General features: G+C 40.9%; 1 protein-coding gene across 1 annotated transcript in view; it reads left to right on the forward strand.

Annotated features, from left to right (window-relative positions):
- LOC132398940 (uncharacterized) overlaps positions 1-21,813 on the forward strand; it is a 98,750-nt gene extending 76,937 nt beyond the window's left edge. The window contains exons 15-16 of the mRNA XM_059978776.1: positions 7,918-8,047; positions 21,576-21,813. Coding sequence (XP_059834759.1) covers positions 7,918-8,047; positions 21,576-21,709 — 264 coding nt within the window. The 3' untranslated portion in view covers positions 21,710-21,813. The remainder of the gene's footprint in view (positions 1-7,917; positions 8,048-21,575) is intronic.
- The last annotated feature ends 3,057 nt before the right edge of the window (positions 21,814-24,870 follow it).

Raw genomic sequence — 24,870 nt, forward strand, 5'->3', positions numbered from 1 at the left:
AAGGGATAGGTACATGGATGGGAAGGGAATGGAGGTCTATGCTCTGAGTGCTGGTTGATCGGACAAAACAGTTTAAATGGATCGGCTTGGACGAGATGGGCCAAAGGGCCAGTTTCTGTGCTGTAATTTTCTATGACTCTATGACTCAACCTGAAATACCCATATTACTGATGATCTGGCCTCCACCATCTTTGCGGGCAGAAATTTCCAGAGAATGACTGCCCTCAAAGAGAAGAAATCTCCATATAGCCGTGGTTTTACATGACTGATCCATATTTTGCAGTTTATCTCCCTTACTTTCTCACCAGTGAGGACATCTCAACATTTACCCTGTAAAGCCCCATTATGTTTGAATGTGTTCTCCTTTCGTTTGTCTAAACTCCAGGAACATAGACCCAAATTAGGAGGTATGGAGAAGTGGTATGGACAAAGCCATTGAGGCCAGCAGAGATCAATCGTGATCATATTGAATGATAGGGAAACATTGTGAGACTGAGTGACTTACTCTTACTCATATCTTCTCATATCTTATCTTCTGTGTTCTGCTTAACCTCTCTTGACAGGACAACCTTTATATCCTAGGAATTAGCTTGATGAATCTCCTTTGGACTCCCTCCAATTCTACTATATCCTGTGGCCCCACCAACACCTGTATAACAAAATCTCCCTATTCTTAAACTCCAAACACTTCACAGAATGTCATTGTCCTGCCTGCCAAGCTTATTTTGATTCATTCATTGACATACAGTTGATCAGACTCTCACAAGGAGTGCTGAATTCAGATAAGTAATTGCTGTAAGTAGCAAGGTCATTCAGCAACTATTTATAATTAAATAGAAGATGCTGGAGGAAATTCCTTTTAATGGGAAAGTGGGGTGAATTAATTATCTGGAAGGGACTAACGTAAAATTGTAGGCTTGCAGGTCAGCGCAGACTCAAAGAGATGCAGGGCCCATTTCTGTGCTTGCATCTCTCCCTGACTCTGTGAATCTGTGACTCAGCATTTCAGGCAACACCTGTGGAGAGAAAAGTAGTTGATTGCTCCAAGTCCAAGACCCCTTCATTGGAACTGAGAAAAAGACGGGCAAATTAGTCCAGACAGCAGAAAAAGACCGGAGGGCAATGGGTAGAACAAAGGGGATTTCTCTGATAGGGTGAGATAGAGCAGCAATTAAAATTAGATTGTAATGTGTTGCTAATATTACACAGTGTGATTGTACCTTGGAGGTTGATTGGGGAGTGATAAGTCAGGGGAGAAGGCAGGAGAAGGAAAATTGATCAGCCATGGGAATGAAATGGCAAACAGACCAATAGGCTGAATAGCCTAATTCTACTCCTGTCTCTTATGGTCTTAAATCTGGTATGCATAATAACATATACAGGGAAAATTGATTAACGTAGTTAGTTTCAGTGCTAAATAGGAGATCAATAGATTACAAGGCTTTTCTGACTCTCGGAGTAATCCCATCAATTCCATTCTCCTGTAAACTATTCTCTCTCCATTCTGATTCACCTGCCGGCCACCTATACAAGGATTAATGGACAGTGACCAACCTACCGGTCGGCACATTTCTGGAAACTAGAGCATGTGGGAGTAATGTATGTAATCAAGGGAGAATATGTAAATTCTACTTTGAGGTTGCAGGAACTACAAGCCAGAAGTATGGTCTCAAATTTCAAAGTCAACTTATTGTAAAAGTACCATATGTCACTTTATAAAACCCTGAGATTCATTTTCTTGTGGGCATACTCAGTCAATCTCAACAGGGAGAGAAACAACCAGTGAGCAAAAGGCAGCGAATTGTGCAGGAAAAAAAGAAATAATAATAAATAAATAAGCAATAAAGATCAAGAACATGCGATGAAGAGCCCTTGAAAGTGAGCCCATAGGTTGTGAGAACAGTTCATTGATGGGACAAGCGAAGCTGAGTGAAGTTATCACCACTGGTTTCAAGAGCTTGATGGTTGAGGGGTAATAACTGTTTCTGAACTTGATGGCGAGAGTCCTGAGCTCCTGTACCTTCTTCCCAAAGGCAGTGGGAGAAGAGAGCATCACCTGTGTGGCAGGGGACTCTAATGATGGATGCTACTTTCCTGCCTCAGCGATCCATGTAAATGTGATCAGTGGTGAGAAAGGCGTTACCTGTGATGAACTGGGCCACTACCCTTCATAGGATTCTCTGTTCAAGGGCAATAGTGTTTCAATACCATGCTGTGATGCAGCCGGTCAATATACTCTCCACCACACATCTCTGGAAGTTTTTCAGCATTTTAGATGTCATGCCAAATTTTTGCAATCTTCTGAGGATCTGGCCCTTGTACAGTCTTTAGCATTGTGCAAGATTAATAAATGTAGAGGTACTGTACGTTGCAAACTAACAAAAGAAATCCTAGAACAAAGAGTAGCCAGAATGCAATGATGTAACCAGACCTGTTTTACAACAAACAAGAGTAAATCTGTAGATGCTAGAAATCCAAGCAATTCACACAAAATTCTGGAGGAACTCAGCAGGTCAGGCAACAACAATGAAAAAGAGCACAGTCCTGATGAACGGTCTCGCCCTGAAACATCAACAGTTTACTCTTTTCCATAGATGCTGCCTGACCTGCTGAGTCCCTCCAGCATTTTGTGTGTGTGTTGCCTGTTTTACAGCAAAATTCTTCTCTCTGCCATTTTCATTTCTTTCTTTCAACGCAAGTGAGTTGTTGAAATTTGCTCTTCCTACACACAAGACTGGCATTCAGATAAAGAATACCAGCAAGATCATATTTCTCTTCTTCCCTTTTCCACCCCACTCAGCCTCAGAACATCTTGAGATAGTTGCCCCGGCAACAGATTTGGGTCACAGAATCAAAGTGATTATGTTACTGGACTAGAATAACCAGATTTGCATGATTGATTTGGGAACAAGAGCTAGAATCCCAGTACATGAAATGATTTGGAATAAATAAGCTAATACCAGTAAACAATGACTGGGTAACAACTAGATTAAAGATGGCAGGGCAGCCTTGATGGGCTGAATGGCTTAATTTCCCTTCTATGCATTATAGTCTAAAGATAAGGAAGATAAAGAATAGCTTTATTTATCACATGTACGTCAAAATATCGATACATGCAGTGAAATGTGTGGTTTGTGCCAAATCAAATCCACACTTGTCACCAAATTATTAGAGAAATCAAACCTGTTCTTTTATGTCATTCAGCTTTAGCTACCCTATAATATGATCTAACTAGGTGGTTAGTTCAAGATCAATCGTGGAGAGAGAATAAATGTTGTTTTTAACAAAAAAAGTGTCCATCCCTGAAAATGGAAAAAATAATAATGCCACTGCAGAGGCAATTTCAGAGTTTTAAAAGGATTCTAGATTGTAACCAGGAAATTTGTAGCCATGAATAATTGGAAAAGGCCATGTATTTTTCTTTTGATCAAAGGAAAGGGAAAGGAATCTAAAATGTGATGTGTGAAGAGATAAGAGAGAATAAACACAAAGGACATCAGGCACTTGAACAAAAGGGGATAACTTCACTCACTTGCCCATCCATTGAAATGTTCGCACAGCCAATTATCTCATTTTAAGGACTCTTTATCTTGTTATTCCATGTTGTCATCATTTATTGCTATTTATTTATGTTTGCATTTGCACAGTTTGTTGTCTTCTGATTGATCTTCCCCTCTGCCATCTGATTCCTGAATGGACATTGAAGCTTTGGACATTACGTCACTTTTTTAAATATGCAGTATTTCTGTTTCTGCACACTTCTTAAAATTTATTAAATATATGTAATTGATTTTCTTTATACATTATTATGTTTTATTTTATTTATTATTATTATTATTTTTTCTCTCTCTGCTAGATTATGTATTGCATTGAACTGCTGCTGCTAAGTTAACAAATTTCACATCACATGCCAGTGATAATAAACCTGATTCTGATTATCCTGATATTGTTACTATTATAGACAATAGACAATAGAAAATAGGTGCAGAAGTAGACCATTCGGCCCTTTGAGCCTGCACCGCCATTCTGAGATCATGGCTGATCATCTACTATCAATCCTTCAGTCCTTAGCAAGAGGTGACTTGGGAACAGGGGAAGTAGAGTCTGTGTGGATTGAGCTGAGGAACAGTAAGGGTAAAAAGACCTTAATGGGTGTTGTGTACAGGCCCCCAAACAGTAGCGTGGATATTGGGTACAAGTTGATTAGGGAGTTAACGTTGGCATGTGCTAAAGGTAATGCAGTCGTTATGGGAGATTTCAACATGCAGGTGGACTGGGAGAATCAGGTCGGTGCTGGACCCCAGGATAGGGAGTTTGTGGAGTGTCTGAGGGATGTATTTTTGGAACAGCTTGTGCTTGAGCCAACCAGGAACGAGGCTATTTTGGACTTGGTGATGTGTAATGAACAGGAATTGATAAGTGATCTTGAAGTAAAGGAGCCATTAGGAAGTAGTGATCATAACATGATAAGTTTTTATCTACAATTTGAGAGGGATAGGGGCAGATCAGAGGTGTCAGTGTTGCAATTAAATAAAGGAGACTACGGAGCCATGAGGGATGAGCTGGCCAAAGTTAAATGGGCGGATGCCCTGCCAGGAAAGACAGTGGATCAGCAGTGGCAGATACAAAAGATGCAAATGCAGATCATTCCAATGAGAAGGAAGGATTCAAAGAGGGGGAAGGGGCCACAGTGGTTGACAAGGGAAGTCAGAGATTGTATAGCATTAAAGAAAAAGAAATATGACAGGGCTAAGATGAGTGGGAATACAGATGATTGGGAAAGTTTTAAGGAACAGCAGATCTTAACTAAAAAAGCAATACGGAGAGAAAAAATCAGGTATGAGCTCAGTCTAGCCAGGATATTAAAAGGGGATAGCAAAAGCTTTTTTAGCTATGTGAAGAGAAAGAAGATAGTTAAGAACAATGTTGGCCCCTTGAAGAATGAATTGGGAGAAATTGTTATGGGAAACAGGGAAATGGCAACAGAATTTAATGCATACTTTAGATCTGTCTTCACCAGGGAGGACACAAGCAATCTCCCAGATGTATGGATGGGCCAGGGTCATAAGATATCAGAGGAATTGAGACAGATTGACATTAGGAAAGAAACTGTGATGAGTAGACTGGTAGGACTGAAGGCTAATAAATCCCCGGGTCCAGATGGTCTGCATCCGAGGGTTCTAAAAGAGGTGGCTCAGGAAATTGCGGATGCATTGGTAATCATTTTCCAATGTTCCTTAGATTCAGGATCAGTTCCTGAAGATTGGAGAGTGGCTAATGTTGTCCCACTTTTCAAGAAGGGAGGGAAGGAGAAAATGGAGAACTATCGCCCTGTTAGCCTAACGTCAGTCGTGGGGAAGATGCTTGAGTCCATTATTAAGGACGAAATAGTGGCACATCTAGATGGCAGAAATAGGATTAGGCCGAGCCAGCATGGATTTACCAAGGGCAAATCATGCTTGACTAATCTGTTGGAGTTTTTTGAGGGTGTAACAAGGATGTTAGACGAGGGTAAGCCAGTAGATGTTGTGTACCTAGATTTTCAGAAGGCATTCGATAAGGTGCCACATAGGAGATTGGTGAGTAAAATCAGAGCTCATGGCATTGGGGGCAGGGTTTCAACATGGATAGAAAACTGGTTGGCAGATAGAAAGCAAAGGGTAGCAGTGAATGGGTGTTTCTCAGACTGGCTGGAGGTGACTAGTGGGGTACCACAGGGCTCTGTATTGGGACCACAGCTCTTTACGATTTATGTCAATGATTTAGATGAGGGCATTGAAAACTATATCAGCAAGTTTGCTGACGATACTAAACTGGGTGGCAGTGTGACATGCGAAGAGGACGTTAGGAGAATACAGGGAGACTTGGATAGGCTGAGTGAGTGGGCAGATACTTGGCTGATGTCATTCAATGTGAATAAATGTGAAGTTATCCACTTTGGAAGCTGGGACAAGAGGGCAGAGTATTGTCTGAACAGTGTCGAGTTAGGTAAGGGAGAAATGCAAAGAGACCTAGGAGTCCTAGTTCACCAGTCAATGAAGGTGAATGAGCAAGTGCAACAGGCAGTGAAGAGGGCAAATGGAATGTTGGCCTTTGTTACAAGGGGAATTGAATACAAGAGCAAGGATGTTCTTTTGCATTTGTACAGGGCCCTGGTGAGACCACACCTGGAATATTGTGTACAATTTTGGTCTCCAGGTTTAAGGAAGGACATTCTGGCAATTGAGGAAGTGCAGCGTAGATTCACTAGGTTGATTCCTGGGATGGCAGGGCTGTCTTACGCAGAGAGATTGGAGAGATTGGGCTTGTACACGCTGGAATTGAGGAGATTGAGAGGGGATCTGATTGAAACGTTTAAGATAATTAAAGGATTTGATAGGATTGAGGCAGGAAATATGTTCCAGATGTTGGGAGTGTCCAGTACCAGAGGGCATAGATTGAGAATAAGAGGTCAGTTATTTAAAACAGAGTTGAGGAAGAGCTTCTTCTCCCAGAGGGTTGTGGAGGTGTGGAATGCACTGCCTTGGAAGACGGTGGAGGCCAATTCTCTGGATGCTTTCAAGAAGGAGCTGGATAGATATCTGATGGATAGGGGAATCAAGGGATATGGGGACAAGGCAGGGACTGGGTATTGATAGTGAATGATCAGCCATGATCTCAGAATGGCGGTGCAGACTCGAGGGGCCGAATGGTCTACTTCTGCACCTATTGTCTATTGTCTATTGTCTATCAATACCCGGTTCCTGCCTTGTCCCCATATCCCTTGATTCCCCTATCCATAAGATACCTATCTAGCTCCTTCTTGAAAGCATCCAGAGAATTGGCCTCCACTGCCTTCCGAGGCAGTGCATTATATTCTATAGATTTGCTGAGTATGACCACAGAAAAATGAATCTCAAGGTTGTATGGGGTGACATACTGTGTATGTACTGATGTATACTGTACATGTTCTATGTTCTAAGTTCTATGATTTTAGAAGGATATATATACCCATCCTTTAAATTATGAGTAAATATGTAGATGCCTTCGTGCACATACTGGCCACTTTAATCGGTACATCTGTACACCTGCTCGTAATGCAAATATTTAAACAGCAAGTTATTTGGTAGCAACTCAATGCCTAAAAATATGCAAATATGGTCAAGAGGTTCAGTTGTTGTTCATACCAAACACCAGAACGGGAAGAAATGTGATCTAAGTGACTTTGACCATGGAATTATTGTTGGTGCCTTATGGGGTAGTTTGAGTAACTGCTGATCTCCTGGGATTTTCACACAGAACAGTCTCTAAAAAGTACAGAGAATGGGGCGATAAAACAAAAAACGCCCAGTGAATGGCAAGTCCATGAGCAAAAATGCCTTGTTAATCAGAGCGTTCAGAGGAAAATGGCCAGACTGGTTCAAGCTGACAGGAAGGAGACAGTAACTCAAGTAACCGACAGTGGTGTGCAAAAGAGCATCTCTGAACACATCGAAGCTTGAAGTGGATGGGCTACAGCAGCAGATGGACATGACAGGAGGTACCTACTAAAGTGATCACTGAGTAAATATTCAAGCTTACTTATTTTGATGGCTAATTAAGGGAGTGTGGTGTAGCGGAGCACAGGTTGTGTGTACCCCAAGCCCCTTGATCAGGCCCATGGTGATGAAAAGAATCTGTTCATTTTCAGTATGAAACACTTTAAGGAAATCTGTTTAAAAAGCCCTTCAAAAATTAAAAATGGTGAAGTCATCACTTAGAAGTTTCAACAGTAACATCCGATCATTGATTTTCAATGTGTGGAGCAAATAATTCTGCTTCTTATTAGATGCCAATAAAATGGTCCAAAATAACTTTGGTGGGAAAGGAGAATTGCAGCTCCTACAGCTTTATTGTTCGTGATATTCCATTTTGAATTTGCTTTTCTCATCATATTAGGCTGATGACATTCAAGAAGCACATGAAATCCAGGAGATTAAACCTGAAAATGAGAAACATCAATCTGAACGTGGAGCAGACCAGCCAAAAAAAAAGAAAAAAAAGAAGCTCCAGGACTACTGGACATCTGGTAAGGATGCACCGGTTTCTGATCGATATGCATTTATTTTAAACAAAAGGCTGTTTATTTCATTCGTCCCAGTTCAAGACATCCCAAATAACAGCACAGCCAAAGCAATAGTTTTGACCACTAAGCAACACACACAAAATGCTGAAGGAACTCAGCAGGCCAGGCAGTATCTATGGAAAAAAGTACAGTCAATCTTTCATGCTGAAGGGTTTCGGCCCGAAACCTCGACTGTACTTTATTTCCATATAGATGCTGCCTGGCCTGCTGAGCTCCTACAGCATTTTGTGTGTGTTGCTTGGATTTTCAGCATGTGGTAGCCATGGAAGTGCCTCCCAATTTGTGCAGTGTTAAAACAGGCCTATGGATGGGTGTGTGCAGTTTGTAGAGAAACCAAACCCAATAACACGAGGTTTTCCAGTTGACTTAGCTGAACAGGTTTCTGAACAGGAAATGCAGAACGATCGGTGATTATGATCCTTTGTTGCTGGCCACATTGCCTGCAGGGGTAAAACAGTTTGCAAGCCACTCTCCTTAAAAACAGAATGAAACAAACATTTAACTTTCCTCTACCAGGGGCACGAAGGTCCAGGATTTTCTGCTAAAATGTTCAATTCAGATTTGTTTGTTAAGTGTCTTCCAGTCAAAGAATCTGGAAGCGGGCTTTGTAAACTGTATTTTTGATGGCTGTGTTGGCAAAATGTCATTTTGTATCTGTCTGATCACCTGTGCCAAGTTTCATAATGTCCTTTACTCACCATAGAACTTTGAATTAATATGCTCTAATAAGTAGATTCAAGCCCCCCTACCCCTACCTATGCCATTCTACCAGTTCCCTTGCTGTTGACTGTCAGAGAGACGGGCTGAACTTCTGTCATTTTATTGAGTTGCTGCAGTTTTAGTCCAGGCTCAGAGTTGCTCCAGGTCACCCTCCAATGTCATAAGCTGTCTTCCTACCTGCAACTCAGCAACCATTCACCAATCCTGAGGAAGCTACTTGTATGGCGCTTTGCTGTAACGGATAAAAATGTATTGGACTAATTCTGTGTACAGAATTGTAGTGAGTGTGTGGGGTCTGCTTTGCTGATGTTGTCTTGTTGTTGTTGCTTGTGTTACTTTTTCACAATGTTGGTGCCAGAATATGTGGAGATACTTGTGGTCTGCCCCCAGCATATCTTTAGTTTGTGGCGGTTGTTAATGCGAATGACGCGATTCACTGTATGGTTCGATGTGCATCTGATAGATTCAAGATTCAAGATTCAAAAACTTTATTGTCATTCTAACCGTACATCAGCTCTGCAGGGCGGAATGAGACAGGTAAGTGCAATCATAACATAACAAACGCAAAACTAAATAATAAACACAACAATAAATAGTAAAACACAACAGCCACATGTCGATTAAAGTCAAGTTAAAAGTGTCCAAAGCAGAATCAAGTAGAGCAGCTATTTAGCAGTTGGACTGCCTGTGGGAGGAAGCATTAATAAATTAATCTGATTCTATCAGATGATTTCAGCTAACCTTTTCCAGGTAAATACGGAAAAAGATAGGTCTCGCCCTTCAGTTGAGATTCTAAATTGGAGAAAGGCCAGTTTTGATGGTACCAGAAAGGATCTGGCAAGTGTGGATTAAGAGAGGTTGTTTTCTGGCAAAGGTGCACTTGATCAACAGGAGACCTACGAAAGTGAAATTTTGAGAGCACGGCTTCTGAACTTTCCTCTCAGAATTAAAGTCAAGGATAACAGGTTTAGCAAACCTTGGTTTTTGAGAGATGTTGGTGAAGGTGCATAGGAGGTACAGGCAGATAGGAACAAATGAGGTGCTCTAGGAGTATGAGAAAGGTAAGAGAACACTAGAGAAGGAAATCAGGAGGGCTATAAAAAGATATGAGGTTGCTCTAGCAGACAAGGTGATTCTCCTTAAGGGCTTCTACAGATATATTAAGAGCAAAAGGATAGCAAAGGACAAAGTTGGGCCTCTGGAAGATCAGAGTAGTAATCTATGCATTGAGATGAAACAGATAGGCTGTTGTGTATAAACAAAGAACCACAACTCCTCTTGACAATTCATACAAAAAAAAAGACTGGAATTTTTTATTAAAAAAACACTAAACTAATAGACAGGGACTGATTAGATGTATTCAACATAGCTTTGTGCATGGTAAGTCATACCTAACCAATCCAATAGAGTTTTTCAAGAAAGTTGCCAGGAAAGTTGATGAAGGCAAGGCAGACTTTAGCAGGCCTTTGACAAGGTCCTGCATGGGAGGTTGGTCAAGAAGATTCAGTCACTTGGCATTCAAGCAGAGGTAATAAATTGGATTAGACATTGGCTTCACAGAGGAAACCAGAGAGTGGAAATAGATGTCTCGCTGACCGGACTAGATCTCCAACGAGATAAATCAATAAACAGATGCATCAGCAAGAGAGATGAGGCTGAGTACAGGGCTACAGTGGGAAACTTTGTCACATGGTGCGAGCAGAATCATCGGCAGCTTAATGTGAAAAAGGCTAAGGAGCTGGTGCTGGATCTGAGGAGGGCCAAGGCACCAGTGATCCTGTTTCCATCCAAAGGGTAGGTGTGGACATGGTGGAGGATTACAAGTATCTGGGGATATGAATGGGCAATAAACTGGACTGGTCAAAGAACACTGAAGCTGACTACAAGAAGGGTCAGAGCTGTCTCTGTTTCCTGAGGAGACTGAGGTCCTTTAACATCTGCCGGACGATGCTGAGGATGTTCTATGAGGCTGTGGTGGCCAGTGCTATCATGTTTGCTGTTGTGTGCTGGGGCAGCAGGCTGAGGGTAGCAGACACCAATAGAATCAACAAACTCATTCGTAAAGCCAGTGATGTTGTGGGGGTGGAACTGGACTCTCTGATGGTGGTGTCTGAAAAGAGGATGCTGTCCAAGTTGCATGCCATCTTGGACACCGACTCCCATCCACTCCATAATGTACTGGTTAGGCACAGGAGTACATTCAGCCAGAGACTCATTCCACCGAGATGCAACACTGAGCGTCATAGGAAATCATTCCTGCCTGTGGCCATCAAACTTTACAACTCCACCTGCGGAGTGTCAGACACCCTGAGTCAATAGGCTGGTCCTGGACTTATTTCCACTTGGCATAATTTGCTTATTATCTTTTAATTATTATTTCTGGTTTTATTTTGCTATATTTCTACACTATTCTTGGTTGGTGCAACTGTAATGAAACCCAATTTCCTTCGGGATCAATAAAGTATGTCTGTCTGTCTGCCTGTAATGTGCCAGCGGGATCCATGCTGGGTCTGTAGTTGTTTGTCATCTATATCAACAATCTGGATGATGGTCTGGTAAGCTGGATCAGCAAATTTGCAGATGACACCAAGAATTGGGGGGGGGGGGTGTACATTGAGGAAGACGACCAATGCTTGCAGCAGGATCAGGACCAGCTGAAAAAATGGGCTGAAAAATTGCTGAGAGAATTTAATGCAAGCAAGTGTGAAATATTGCCCTTTTGCAGGATGAACCAAGGTAAAGTCCTATGCAAAAGTCTTTTCCACGCATATTGTATATACATCTAGGGTACCTCAGATTTTGCATAGTTCTGTAGGGTGTTTTTGATATTATTTCCTGTGTGGGTTAGTTTTGATATGATTTGCACACAGTGGGAAGACATCCGACTCCATCCTCTCTTTATTTGTCCTTGAAACAGGGCAAATCTGTAGATATTAAGTTTTTGTTAATATTGGAAATATTCAGTAGATCCAGTGCTGTATCACCCTAGCTAGAGGTATGTGCCTAAGTCTTTTCACAGTACAGAAGGTTTTACACAGTAAGAGGAATGCAGTAGAACAGGGGGATCTGGAAATACAGATCTACAACTCCTTGAAATTGGCATCACAGGTAGATAGGTCATAAAGAAAGCTTTTAGCGCATGGGCCTGCATAAATTTATGTATTGAGTGCAGGAGTTGGGATGTTACCATTGTAATGTTACTGTGACACTGTAATTTCCTTTGGGATCAATAAAGTATCTATCTACTGTATCTAATGGTGAAATTCAATGTTAAATGGATGTTAGATGAAAGGCATTGTTGGGGCCTAATTTGAAGTGTTGTGATCAGCTTTGCTTACCTATCTACAGGAAAGATGTAAATAAGTTTGAAAGAATGCCAAAATTACAAGGATGTTACCAGGACTTGAGGATCTGAGCTACAGTGAAAAGCTGGAAAAGTTAGGAATTTATTCCCTGGAACATTGAAGATTAAGAGGAAATTTGATAGAAGTATACAAAATTACGAGGAGTATATATAGGTCAAATCCAAGCAGGATTTTTCCGCTGAGGTTGGGTGGGACTGCAATTGAAGCCACGGATTATGGGTGAAATGTGAAATGATTAAGGGGAACATGAGCAGAAACTTCTTCACTCAGAGGGTGCTGAGAATGTGGAAAAAGCTCCCAGTGCAAGTGGTGGCTGCAGGTTCGAGTTCAATGTTTAAGAGAAATTTGGATAGGTACATGGATGGGAGGGGCATGGAGCACTATGGTCTGGTTTTAGGTTGATGGGACGAGGCAGATTAATTTTTCAGCACAAACTAGATGGGTCAAAGTACCCATTTTTGTGCCATAGTATTTTATGACTATGACTCAATAAGTTAGTTTTAAATATTTATTTTGTGCTGGCTGTTAGCTTTCCTTGGTGACTTGGGCACTGTGGTGATCAGCAGAAGTGAGGAAGCAAAGTTGACGAATAGAGACTGGTGTTCAAGTTACTGGTATCACAGTAGAATTAATTCTTCGTGGTAGAGTGGGATTTTCTATATTATCTCCTCTCTTCCCCTTTCTCCTTCACTATTTCCTCTTGCTTCTCAGTTCCTCATAAGGGCCGTCTTTTCACAAACCCAAATGTAGTATACTACTGGCAAAGGTAGTATTTATCATGCCAAGGGTGTGATGACTACATGAAGGTCCAGGCAGCTGGAGAACTGTTCCAGTCCACCCACGACCTGCTTCACCAGATTTTGTCTGATATTGTTACTTTCACTAAAGTCATGCTGAGTGCCATAGCTCAACATCATCAGACACATTGATAGTACACCTTTATCATTTCAATGCATATCTGGCAAGGCAGACTGAGAAAGAGTGAAGATATAAAACATTCTGCTCAATAAACAGGGTATTGTCCTGCACAGATGGCTGCTGATCGTCACCCAGCAACCGGACATTGAAGGAAAACGCTTGCTTCCAGTCCGTGTTGGCAGATTTGATTTAGAGAACCTGTAATTTGATGTGTAAATTCCCAATAATCCCCCTACACTGGGAATTCTGACATATTCCCACTTAGCATGCTGCCACTGGTAAGACAGAGAGAAACGCAGTTGACTCCCTGTGAAAATTTACAGGATGTTGCTGGGTCTTGAGGACCTGAGTTATAAGGAAAAGACTTAATCAGTTAGGGCTTTATTCCTTGGAACATAGAAGATTAAGAGAAGATTTGACAGAGGTATACAAAATTATCAGCAGTGTAGATAAGGTAAATGCAAGGAAGCTTTTTTCACTGAGGTTGGGTGGGACTATAACTAAAGATCATAGGTTAAGGGTGAAAGGTGAAAAGTTTAAGGGAAACATGAGGGGAAACTTCTACACTCAGAGGGTCTTAAGAGTATGGAACATGCAGCCAGCACAAGTGATGCTTATGAGCTCAATTTCATCATTAAAGAGAAGTTTGGATAGGCACATGGTTCATAGGGGTATATGGGGCTATGGTCCCAGTGCAGGTTGATGGGAGTAAGCAGTTCAAATAGTTCTGCATGGACTAGATGGGCCAAAGAGCCTGTTTCCCTGCTGTACTTTTCTATGACTCTATAAGGATCTGCTGTGACCTCTCGTGTACAACCGTGGATGGAAAACTCTAAGCTGTCACAAGATCAGCCAGTTCGGGCCCAGAAGGAGCCAGATTTGTTAATGTCCTGTGGCACACAGGCAAAACTGACAATGTGCCCTTTCTCCTGTTCAGAGATACAGCTTCCTGAGACTGATAGTGGATGTAAGTGAGGAAGCCGTTACTTAAATACAGGAATTTCACACTGAAAATCACTCCCTGATAAGGTGGATGGAAATGGCCCCAAGCTGAGAGTAATTCCCATTGACCTGCACTTCTCTGTCTCCTGTTATTATCCATTCATCATACTCCGTGTGCCTTCTGTGCTTTCTTCTAGATTAAATTAAATGTATTCACAGTGAGGACCGACCAGTTTGTGAGATGCCTTTGATTAAGCAAGAAGCCCTTCAACCACCAGGGTTCAGAGTAAATTTATTATTATCAAAGTACATACATGTCACCATATACTTCCCTGAAATTCTTTTCTAGTTGGAATTCAGTAAAAACAAAGAAACACAATAGAATCGATGAAAAACTGCTCACAAAGACAAACAACCCATGTGCAAAAAAAACAACAAATTGTGCAAATACAAAAAAAGAAAAAAACAAATTAATTGAATTATAAATACATAGATAGATGGGTAAGTAAATTTAAAAATCGCACATACACACACATTGAGAACATAAGTTCCAGACTCTTTGGAAGTGAGTCCATAGGTTGTGAAGTGTTGGGGTAAGTGAAGGTATCCTGTCTGGTTCAGGAGCCTGAGGGATTGAGGGGTTAATAACTGTTCCTGAACCTGGTGGTGTGGGACTTAAAGCTCCAGAACCACCTTCATGATGGCAGCAGCAGGACCTGGATAGGAAGGGGCCCTTGATGATGGATGCTGCTTTCCTGCAACAACGCTCCTTGTATTTCTGCTCCATGGTGAGGAATCTCCTGAACCAATGTGGATAATTTCATTTACTTCAACACTCAACTGACTCCACAGCCTGTGGACTCACTTTCAAGGACTCCACACTTCATATCCTCAATACTGTATTATTTACTTATTTATTTGTTTTTTTTTGTATGGCACAGTTTATCTTCTTTTGCATATGGATTGTTTGTCAGTCTTTGTAGTTGTTCATTGATTTTGTTTATTTAGAGTTAGAGCACAGGACAAGTCCATCCATCCTCACGGGTCGTGACGGCAGGCAACCCATCTGGCCCAGTCACAGGACAGATGAATCTACTAACCAATACGTCTTTGAACTGTGGGACAACATTCAGAGAACGTACAAACTCCTCACAACTGTCCCAGAACTGAACAAACTCCAGCTGCCTGAGCTGTAGTAACGATGCACTAACCGCTGCGTTATTTGGGTACCCTTCTTCGAGCCTTAACATACTGAGTTTTTGTGCAACTATTCACCAAGTTCAAGGAAAATGTTGACTGAAGATAAAATCCCCAGTGTGGCAAATGTGCTCATTAATTGAGCTAGGTATGGATTGCTTCCCTTTAAGTATTTGCAGCTTCATTGTTTAGTTTGCAGTTATCTTGGCTTTGGGAACATATTTCCCTGAAATAACCTTCAGTCCACATTTACTTATGATGAATATATGTAGAAAGGGTGAGGTAGACATTAAACTGAGTTTACACATGGCTTTCATTTGCTGTTAATTAATTACAAAATGATTATGCCACTGGAGACAGTGATATCAGCAGAGAATTCTTTAAAAGCACTTGTTAAACAAGACCTCTATTTACCTTCAATTCAAAACAACATGCCATTTTGTAATTCAACATTTAATTAGGACCGCATGTGGTTTCTCAGGGTGAAGCTTGTGTTGCAAAATGGAGATAAGAGCTTACAGAGAGGCAAAGCACTTGTTGTTTCTGAACGTGAACATTTCTTCTTGCATTCAAAGACTGAGTGACATTGCAAAGACCTCAAAGTATTCTTTTGATTTTTAAAAAGTTAATTCAAACATGGGTGGTTCTGTAGATTTAAATTAAAAACAAGCCTGGTCTGATTTAATATAGGACCTAATTCGATTAAAATGTTTCAAAGTTCAAAGTAAATGCATTATCAAAATACATATAGGTCATCGTATACATTCGAGATTCGTTTTCTTATGGGCATATACCAGTATGTCCAAGAAACTCAATAGAATCGATGTAAGACCGCACCCAACAGGATGGACAATCAACCAGTTGGCAAAGGACAACAAAGGGCAAATTTGAAAGAGAAAAGAAAAAGAATAATAAATATCGAGAATGTGGGATGAGGAATCCTTGAAAATTAGCCCGTAGGTTGTGGGAATAGTTCAGAGATGGGGCAAGTGAAGTTGAGTGAAGTTATCTCCTCTGCTTCAAGAGCTTGATGGCTGAGGGGTAATAACTGTTCCTGAACCTGGTGGTGTGGGTCATGAGGGTCCTGTCCCTTCTTCCCGATGGCAGCAGGGAGAAGAGATGATGAATACTGCTTTTCTGTGACTGCATGCCATGCAGTTGTGCTCAATGCTGGGGAGGGTTTTACCTGTGATGAATTGGGCCGTATCCACTATTTTTGCAGGATATTCTGTACAGGGACAGGCTGTGATGAAACCAGTCAATAAACTATGCACCACATATCTATAGACGTTTGTCAAAGTTTTAGATGTCATGTGGAGTCTTCACAAGTGCCTAAGTCAAGGCACTGCCATGCTTTTCTCGTAATTGCACTTGTGTGCTGGGTCTTGGGATAAATCCTCTGAAATGATAACACCGAGGAATTTAATGTTGCTGACCTTCTCCACCTCTGATCCCCCGATGAGGACTGGCTCATGAACCTCTGGTTTCCTCCTCCTGAAGTCAATAATCAGCTCCTTGGTCTTGCTGACGTTCAGTGAGAGGTCCTTGTTGTGGAACCACTCAGCCAGATTTTCCAACTCCTTCCTATGTGCGGATTCATCACCACCTTTGACTCAGCCAACAGGGATGTAGTCAGCAAATCAAATACAGACCTCGAAACACAGACCTCCACTTTTTGAGTTCTCCAAGTCAACAGAACAGTCCATCCTGTGTATTGAAAAGCCTTTGGATCTGATCACTGAATCTAAATTGTTTGGAATAAACCATATCTCTGTAAAACACAGAACACAGCAATACCTCATTTCCCTCTGATACAGCAATCTTGCCCTTAGGTCCTCAATCTTGTCCTCCAGCAACTGTACATTTGCTCACAAGATGCTGGGTGGAGGAATTTTCATTGCTTCGTGGTTCAGCCGGGCTTGGAGTCCTCCCCTCCTCACTCTCTTCCAGCTATGGTAACCTACCATCATCCGCCTAAAGGTCCCGTACTTGCATATTTGAGAATTAAGTCTGCCATGTCCTTTAGTAGATTGTGAAATTGTTATTTCATTAAGACAGTTCAAAAGTACATTGCTTAACAGAAAATTAGAGACTACAGATTGCAGTGAGTGCATTTCAGAAGTATAAGGAAAGTATAGAGAAGAAATAAAGAAGAGGTTCCAATAGCAAAATAGCACTATAGAGGCAAGCAAACTTTCTACTTTATTAGTGATCTGGAGGAAGCTTCTTGCTGCATTTGCAACGTAAATCTGATTTTGATCTAGGTGGTTTAAATTTAGTTAGCCCTTTCAGAGTCAGGGTAAGAAAAACTAACTTAAGAAATAATTAAACATAAAGGATGTCATTTATTTTTGGCCATGACAATGAATACATTATGATCTCCATTGTCTTCTACATGTTTCAGAGTACAATGCTAAATTTCTACTATATGGGCCTCAGTACCTGAAGACAAATCTCGAACCCAACACTCAAAATACTGGAGGAACTCAGGCTACGTCCACACTAGACTGGATAAATCCATAACTGAAGTTTTTTCTCTTCATTTTGACCCCCCCCCCCCCATCCACACTGAAATGATGTTTTCCTCCCCCGAAAATGGAGCTTTTCTATAACGCCCCCCAGAGTGTGTAAATTTGAAAACGCTGATTGGGCAGAGTAGTGTGGATAGGGTAACCGGAGATTTCTAGAAATGCTGTCATGATGTGCTGGAACAGATGGTGGCGGCAGCACGGCATTTCATTGTTTTCTTGAACGCAACCCCCACATAACCTTATCAATTTCAGAACAGACGGCAACGAGACTGAAGCCAGAAGAGTTAAAAATGTACTCACCAAATACTTTGACCCATAAGTTAATGAATAAATAGGTATACTCACTTTTCCCTGTTTTCTGTCCTTGTTCGAATGAAGGTGGTACCTATTTAGGTGTGTAACAGCCTAATGTAACATTGTATGGAAATACAAGATAACACTGATGCAGACATGTTTTATACATTTAACAAGGTACTTTAATTAATGCAATAGAGTTAATTAGTTTTCCAATGTTCGTTGTCAGCCAGGTCATACTGTCTGTGAACTCCCTGTCGGTTGCCTCCATACGGTCCAGTATTTGTTTTTTTAGTTTTAAGTCCTCCTGCGCGAAAGCAAACAACTGTCCATCATCTGGCAATTTCCTTTTAAGTTTTTCTAGTCTGTAACTGCATGAATGCGCACTTTCACAGCGAGATTCAACACCATACATGTCGCTTGTATTCTGTAGATGTGTCCTGTGCATGCCCAGTAGGAGGAGATTTGCCCAAATACCCATTTGAATGTGGTGGAGGTACTTTCAAAAATGCTTGGTGTGGACGCCTATCGTTCTTACACGACACCAGTGTTTTCAAAATTATCCAGTCTAGTGTGGACATAGCCTCAGCAGGTCAAGCAGCATCAATGGAGTAGGATAAATAGTCGATGTTTTGGGCTGAGACCCTTCTTCAGGACTCAGCCCGAAGCGTTGACTGCTTTTTCCCCTCTATAGCTGCTGCCTGACCTGTAGTGTCTGTTACTCTGGATTTCCAGCATCTGCAGAATCTCTTGTGTCTAACACACTTGTTGGGTTAGGGATGTTTTTATCTCCTTGTTTCATTAGGTTGTATACCTAATATTAAATTGAACCATGGCACTATTGAAAGTTACACAAATGAAGATATTAACAGTAAATTAGAACTAAGGAATTGAAGAGCGGATAGATCAATTAACCTTTCAAATCTTTCCTTCTGTTCAGTGAAATTAAAATAAACCTCATAACATTTAACAAAGAATACACTATCACAAAATATTACTTCAACTATTTTAATGTCCCCAGAACATTTTACAGCTAATAAATTAGTTTGAAAATCTAGTCACAGTTGTATTAGGAAAGTGACAGTCATTATACACACAGAAGGACTGATGTTATAAACTGCTAGTTAATTTGTTTTTTTTTGTAATGTGAGTTAAGGAATAAGTGTGGGCTAGGGCACTGGGAAAGAGATGGTATCCCATTAATCCTACCATGAAATTGTTTGTGCCTGTTCAATTGGAAAATAGAGAGCTGTCACAAGAAAGCAGCATCCCATCATCAGAGAACCCAACTCCCAGGCCATGCCCTCTGCTCGGAGACAGTTTTCAAGGACAGAAGGTATGAAGCCTTGCTGGGCTTCTGAATCCACATCATTCAACTGTTCAGGCATTGAGGTGGAGTTGCTGGAAGATCATTGATTGAGAGAAGAGGCCAACTCTATTCATGCCAGTTTTTTAAAATTCTTTTACCCGCTCGTTACTCCAGACTTACTGTCTTTTTTCTCTAAATTGAATTCGGATTTACAAATACTGGTAGAATTTCATCACCATTTGGATTATAAGTCCAGGTCTCTGAATTATTAGTCAGGTAATATGATCAAGTCTGGACCTCAATGAACCAAAAAGATAGCAAACCATAAACAGAAGAAAGTCTGCAGGTGCTTGAAGTCTAAAGCACTTGCACAAAATTCTGCAGGAACTCAGCAGATCAGGCAGCATTTATGGAAATGAATGAACTGTCAACGTTTCAGGTCAAGACCCTTCTTCAAAACTGCAAAGGAAGGGGGAGGATACCAGAATAAGAAGGTTGGGAGAGGGGAAAGACGTTATTGGATAGCTAGAAGATGACAGATGAAGACAGGTGTAGTAGAGAGGAAGGAATCTGACAGAAGAGGAGGGTGGACCATAGGAGAAAGGGATGGAGGAGGGGATCCAGAAGGAGGTGATAAGCAGATGAGATGAGGTAAGAGGCTAGAATGGGGAATAGAAGAAGATGGAAGGGAGATTTACTTTAAATCTCCCCTCAATCTTCTACACTCCTGGAAATAAAGTCCTAACCTATTTATCCTCTCCATGTAACCCAGGTCCTGAAGTCCTGGCAACATCCCTGTCAATTTTCTCCACACTCTTTCAATCACACTCTTTCATTTTCTCCACAATCTTCCCTGTATGTATGATGCACCATCAATAACTCTCTCTGAGATGTAAAGGCGGGATATCGGCTTTTATTGACTGGAAAAAGGAACAAGCAGTGGTTGACCACCATATTACATCCTGGAGACTGAGAGGCCGGGCTCAGGCCTCAATCGCCTTTATACAGGGGTCTGTGGGAGGAGCCACAGGAGCAGTCAGCAGGGGGCGTGTCCAGACAGGTATATGTAGTTCACCTCAATGTAGATGACCAGAACTGCACAGAAAAATTAGGCCTGACCAATGTCTTACATAACTTCAACATAACATCCCAGCTCCTCTACTCGTGATTTATGAAGGCCAATGTGCCAAAAGCTCTCTTTACGACCCTATCTACAGTATCTGTGACACCACTTTTAAAGGATTATAGATCTATATTGAAATGAAGGGTATTGGTTCAAGGATTTGGTAACTCACAACAAGGGAATAATAATTTCAGTTTTACAGAGACATATTCAGACAGCATGTAGTCTACTACATCCAACATAGATTTGTCTACTGAAATCTCCAGCGTGAGATTCGAACTCAGAAACTTCTAATGCCATGGCAAGAGACTACCAAATGAGTCACAGCTAAAACCTTGGGAAAGGGGCGATACATAATTTTCTTGTTAGAATTAATTGTTGCTGCTTACATTTCTTGAAAGCTGCCAATCATATAACATCGGTGAGAGTTATTAGACAGGTTATCAACAGAATTATTGTGATATTGGTCACAAAAATAAAGAAATTAAAAGTAATCTAAAAAGTACTGAAAATATCTGTGCTCTTCATCCAGTCACCTGCTGAAATAGTTTATATCAGCCCACGTAATCTCTACTCTGTTTCAAGAGGGTTAAAATAAAATAGATGTATTAAAATATAAATTCTATCAGGTTTTGCTGTATCAATTTCTGTGCTGATTTAAGAAAATCTATATTAAACCTCAAATACATTCTACCTCAATAACACTACACCTAAGTACAATATTTATTAAATTTAAAGTTAAATACGTTTTCTCTCTAAAACATCACTGCATAATCCTTTTATGGATTAATAGAGCAGTTTCAGTTGATATTTTTGTTTGATATTTGTTGATATTCCTGAGTCTAAGATTTTTATATAATACATTTTCATTTCTGTTTCAATTACTTTCAAGTGGGATAAAATTGGCCAGAATTGGGGGGACTAGATTCATATTTACATCTGAGTTGAAGACTCCATGAGTGTTTTTTCATTGTCTTCATTCCTATTATTTGCAGTTTAATTGAACATCTACACTTGAGTCATGACAAACCGCCTTCGAAATATCTACATGTAATAATTTGCTTACTTATAGCCGCATACAAGAGAGGAAGACGACTTAGAAAATGTAAGCCAGCCCAACCTGTGCATGAACATTCTTCACAATACAGTCCAAGTATTCCAGAAAACAAAGATTCCAGTCTTCCGGAGTTGGTTCCAGAAGGGTAAGAATTCATTGATCTTTATCCTAAATTATGTACTCATTGGTAATTATACTAATTCTCAGAGTCATTCATAAAATTTCATATTCCATACCTGAGTGATAGGTATGAAATATGAAATTTTATGAATGACTCTGACAATATACTGTTATGAATGCACCACAGCTCTGAGGGGCCGAAGGGGTGGGGGAGCCCCCTCCTTTGTGAGAATCGCAAGAGCATTATTGGGTTGGCTCAGAGGACCCAGGAAATGAGAGAGACCTGGCCATTGTCTCCTGGAGACCATGTTTGTGGATTGGGGACTATGCTACGTGCAAGCCCTCGGGCAAAGTGGGCTGGTTGAGAGAGAGATTGCATCATCCCAACCTGATTGACACCTGCGACCCCGTGAGGAAGTATAAAGGAGGGTCTGGGGGAACACCCCCTTCAGACGCACCAGAAGAAACGCTAACAAGCCCGTAGTAGCGGGAAGCCACATGCGTTTGGTTCCCTCGCCTGGGGGCCGGTGGTGGGTACCACAGAACTGATGTTCTTGAACTAACCACGGGGAACCAGCTTCCCTGATTCAACGGATTTGCTTCATAAAAGACCCGGGCAAGTTTCTTTTCTCACAAATCTCTCTCTCTCCAACAAGTGTCAGCCCAGCGGTCCCCAAAGGCTGAAGCCTGCAGGAACTGAGTGACTTTTATATTTCCATCGGACAATATATTATCCCCCTAGACAAACGATCGAGCTATTTCTTATTGATGATTATTATTATACCTGCGCTTTTAGATTGAGTATTGACGACGTATATTATCTGAATGTTTGTGTTAATCTTATTTTTGTGCCCCTTTATAAATAAAGACTTTTAAAAATAGTACCATCAGACTTCAACGGACCTCTCTATCTTTGCTGGTAAGTAATCCAGTTACGGGAATTCGTAACAATACTAAACATGAATTCATACAGCACACAGCTAGATTTTAGAATGTTGTGTTACGTGCTTTAGGAATAGCTGGCCAATGAGAAATACAGTATAACCCACCAATTTTTATCTTGATGATTCTCAATTATCCACCTGATTTGCACCCCACCCCTGAGGCCTCCATTGGGAAAGGTATTTCCATTCCTGTCCCTTTAAGCTCCTTTCTGGGTTGTATCTTCCTTGCTGTAGGTCCTCTCTGCAGAAAGCAGTACCAATGGGTGCACACCTGGAGAAGCTTTTAGATGTCATTGAGGAGGTCATTCCTCCACTCCAAAATGAAGAGCCCCAGCCTAAAAAGAAGGAACAACATTTCAACTTCAGACTAATGTTCAAAGAATAATTTGGAATTTTTCATTAACTTCACTCAAGCTCAGTTGCTCCATCATTGAAAGGTTCTCACAATCAATGGACTCACTTCCAAGAATTCTTCATCTCACGTTCTCAATATTTATTGCTTATTTATTTATTATTATTACTTCTTTCTTTTTGTATTTGCACAGCATGGGGTCTTCTGCACTCTGCTTGAACACCAGAGTTATGAGGTCTTTCATTGATTCTGCTATGGTTATTATTCTATAGATTTATTGAGTATGCCCACAAAAAATAAATCTCAGAGATGTATATGGTGATGATAAATTTAGTTTAAACTTTGAACTGATAGAAGAGGTGAGGTTTACCATGAATGGATTACCATGCAGTTCATTTTGAAACATTGTTTATCATTGGAAACTATTATAGATTTTTTTCAGCAATACTGAAATATTATTGACCCTCAAGGTCCTTTTAAGGTGCAAGATAGAGGATGGGATCCCTGGTGGGGAATAGAAAACAGAGCAAAGCCTAGATTGGACAAGATTTTAATCTATAAGATTAATTTTGGGTGGAATCACGTGGAACATTTCTGTCCATCCTTCCACATCAAGGGGTCCAGATGCAGGTGTGTTTGTGTGAGGGACAGATCACCACTATCTTGCACATCTTTGAAAAGATTAGGAGTTGTAAACGCCCATCTCAAAAGCTGTACTAGTGAGTGTATGGGATGCTTGTTGTCATCACCCTCCCCACCCAGGGAATGATTGTCTCTTACAGATCTAATTTCTGATGATAAAGCAGAAAATTAATATTACCTTCTATATCCACCTCCAACAAGCCCAAAAAGGACTCAGCAGCAGGCAAAACAAAGTGTATTTAGTGAGGCAATTGTGGGTGCTCCGAAAGGGTGAGAACCTTGAGGCATGCCGGAAACACTAAGACAGTGATGAACCAGTTTTCTTCTCCTGTCAAAGACACATCTCAGTCTGCTTCTATCTCTCATCCAATCAGCTGATCTCTGGCCCCATCCTGTTCACAATCAAATGGTGAGAGAGCACTCAGCGCAGATAAGAGCTCAAACCTGAGACCTTTGCTCTCTCTGCAAACAAGTAGCACACAACCTGGTGAATTTCTTCATCTTAGTAATTTAATTTTGTTCATCTACATTCTCAGGATGGGGTAGGGAGGAGGGAAGCCACTGACAAGTAGCCCTGACAGTGTGCTGGCAAAAATAAGTGGTCACCCAAGGTTCTTCCTTATTTATATGTGGAACTGAATTATTATTTATATTCATCAACTTGTGCAATATTAGGTTGCTTAACTGAATTATTAATGTTATCCACTTTAGCCATCGATAGTAGATCTTCAGAAAGAACAGAAGTGTGTGTAGCTACAACAGTTTCACTAGGACTGATTGGCCAGTTTTAGCAGGAGGTTTGTTAAGAGATGTGGGTACAGATGTAATACTGGATGGGTTACAATAGGTGGTGCCATTGGATGTAACTATACCTAGGTATATTCGGATATAGATGAGCACCAATCATAATTGCAAAGGAAGTTTAGTTTGTTTGGTTGTTATTTCAAGGGATCAAATTAACAAAAGCTACTGTTTTATTCTGAACAAAATCAGCCTTTATTGCTCATTGAGATAATTCATTGCAATAAGTGTCCACATAGGAACCCCAGCAAGAGGGTCATGTTGCCAACTACTGCCCCCTGCTGGAAATGAAAACGGACATTCGGGGAAGACACTTGGAGAAGAATTCCATGGTATGAAAAGCGAATTAGTCCATGCAACCAAAAACCATGGGGCCTGTGTATCTATGGAAGGAACTGAGCACCAACAAACTCTCCTGCCCATCTGTGGAAAGAGTCTGTATTTCCAACAT

This window comes from Hypanus sabinus, chromosome 9 (assembly GCF_030144855.1).
Source record: "Hypanus sabinus isolate sHypSab1 chromosome 9, sHypSab1.hap1, whole genome shotgun sequence".
NCBI classification, from domain to species: domain Eukaryota; kingdom Metazoa; phylum Chordata; class Chondrichthyes; order Myliobatiformes; family Dasyatidae; genus Hypanus; species Hypanus sabinus.